The following is a 2,052-nucleotide window of genomic DNA, read 5'->3' on the forward strand; positions in this document are numbered from 1 at the left end:
TGTGCAGTGATGTCCCACATGCTGGGTCCCACTCCCAGGCAGTTTTCACCTCTTCCAAACCATCCGTGTGACCTGAAATGGTGGCACAAGGGGCCCCTGTTCCCCTCAGCCCTGAGCTTTCCCCCTTCCCATGGTTTTTGTTCAGTTTTCTCAATCCTTCATCTGTTCTGGCTCTCCTCTCATGACACTGCTCCCTGTAGCTCACCTTGGTTGTGAGGTGACCCTCCCCACCMCACCTGGAGCCCCTGGATTTGGTAAAATGTTGATTTCCCTTCTCTTGCCTCATTCCCTGTAGTTGAACCCCCAGGTAAGGCCCTCCCTGAGCCCCACCCCAGCTCACCTGGGAATTGTTCACCACATCCTCCAGGTACCTCTTGAACAGGGAGTACTTCAGCAGTTTTTTGGAGAGTTTGTGGTGCTGTTTTTTGAGGTCTTCCAGTTCCCTCCTAGCTTTCAAGAGCTCACTCTCCTTTTCKGTATTCTGCACTTTCTCTTCTTTGGCTTTCTTCAGAGCTTGGGTTCGCAGCCTTTCGTTCTCCTGGTGATGTTTTCCCACCACCACACAGCCAGAGGGAAGGGGAAGCAAGGGAAGGGGGAGCAGGGTCAGCCAGGGGCACTGGAAGGAGACGCCTTCAGAGAGGAGACAGCAGTGCAGCACCCCAGGACCATTCCCCTCATTTCATGGGGCCATCGCTCTCTGGCCTGGGGGCAGCCCCTGGCACAGGACTGTGCCTTTCAGGCCTCCTTCACCTGCCCTGGAACATCGTGGGGCGGGGCTGGGCTGACACCTGTCTCTGGAGACAATTGGGGTCCTCTGGAGTGACAGGGTACAGGACATGTTCTCTCCTTTCTGGGTACAAATCCCTGCTCCTATCCGTGCCGGGATCGGGGCAGGCCTGGCCGGGTGTGCTGGCCCATGGCTGTTCCAAGAGAGAGGAACTGGGGCTTGGCTGAACAGGGGTGCTGTGCCAGGTGTGCCAGGTACCAGGTGTGACAAGTGTGACAGGTGTGCAAGGTACAATGTGTGCCAGGTACCAGGTGTGACAAGTGTGACAAGTGTGTAAGGTGTTCCAGGTGTGCCATGTCTGCCAGGTACATGAGGTGTGACTGGTGTGCAAGGAGTGCTGGGTGTGCTCAGTGTGCCTGCTGTGTCAGGTGTGCCTGCTCTGCCCACTGTGCCCAGTGTACGAGGTGTTCCAGGTGTGACCAAGGTGTGCCAGGTGTACAGAGTGTGCCAGGTGTGCCCGCTGTACCTTGACAGTGCTCCCCGATTTCTCCACGTGTGCTTTCAGCTGGGCCCTCTTGGCGTGCAGCTCCTTCCACTGCTCAGCRAGGGCCTCCATCCTCTCAGTGAAGGCCTGGCAGCAGCAGAGCGAGGGTGACACGGCTGCCACAGCCAGAGCCCCCGCCCTGCCTGCTCCTGTCACCCTCCAAACCCCCCAGCCCTGTCCCAGAGCGCTCCCAGCCTCCTCACCTCCTCTTTCTCTTCCACGACCTTCTCCATCAATCGCACTTCCTTCATCTTCTTCAGGAGGCAGATGAAGGAGTTGGTGGATTCCTCCTCGGTGGGCCGGAGCTCCCTGCCACACATTTCCTGAGGTTACGCTCCGGGTCCAGCTCCTGGCAGGATGCTGGGTCACTCTGGGAGCTGGGCTGGGTCCCAGGTGTGGTGACAAGACCCCAATCCCACCTCCCACCCCTCTGGCAGAGTGACCCCCCAGCAGGGACCCCCTGGCACAGCCAGAGGAGCTCCAGGGCTGGGAAAGGCACTACAAGAGGGAATGGAGAGATAAAGAATGGGAGCTCACYCCGGKGGGGTGAAGGAGGGATGGGGAGGCAGGAGAGGATGWGGAGCCCCTCACCTGAGCAGGGACAGGAGTCTGTCCTTGTACTGCCCCCGGTAATAGCTCACATCATCATGGGCCATCGCTGCGGCCACTGGCACGGCCACGTCCTGCTCCGGGCTCTGGGGTCACTTCARTGCACCAGGACAAGCCCTGGGGCTACTCYARTCCASCAGGACAATGCTGGGGCTACTCTAATCCACCAGGA

At 59.0% G+C, this 2,052-nt stretch overlaps 1 protein-coding gene across 1 annotated transcript in view; it reads right to left on the bottom strand.

Moving 5' to 3' along the window:
• Positions 1 to 1,591, bottom strand: part of CCDC42 (coiled-coil domain containing 42) — a 4,056-nt gene extending 2,465 nt beyond the window's left edge. Inside the window, exons 1-3 of the mRNA XM_057383302.1 lie at positions 1,475 to 1,591; positions 1,254 to 1,358; positions 341 to 538 (exon numbers count right to left, since the gene is read on the bottom strand). Coding sequence (XP_057239285.1) covers positions 341 to 538; positions 1,254 to 1,358; positions 1,475 to 1,591 — 420 coding nt within the window. The remainder of the gene's footprint in view (positions 1 to 340; positions 539 to 1,253; positions 1,359 to 1,474) is intronic.
• Between the last annotated feature and the right edge of the window lie 461 nt (positions 1,592 to 2,052).

Source organism: Malurus melanocephalus, unplaced genomic scaffold (genome assembly GCF_030028575.1).
Source record: "Malurus melanocephalus ecotype Western Australia unplaced genomic scaffold, MMel_1.1 scaffold_622, whole genome shotgun sequence".
NCBI lineage: Eukaryota > Metazoa > Chordata > Aves > Passeriformes > Maluridae > Malurus > Malurus melanocephalus.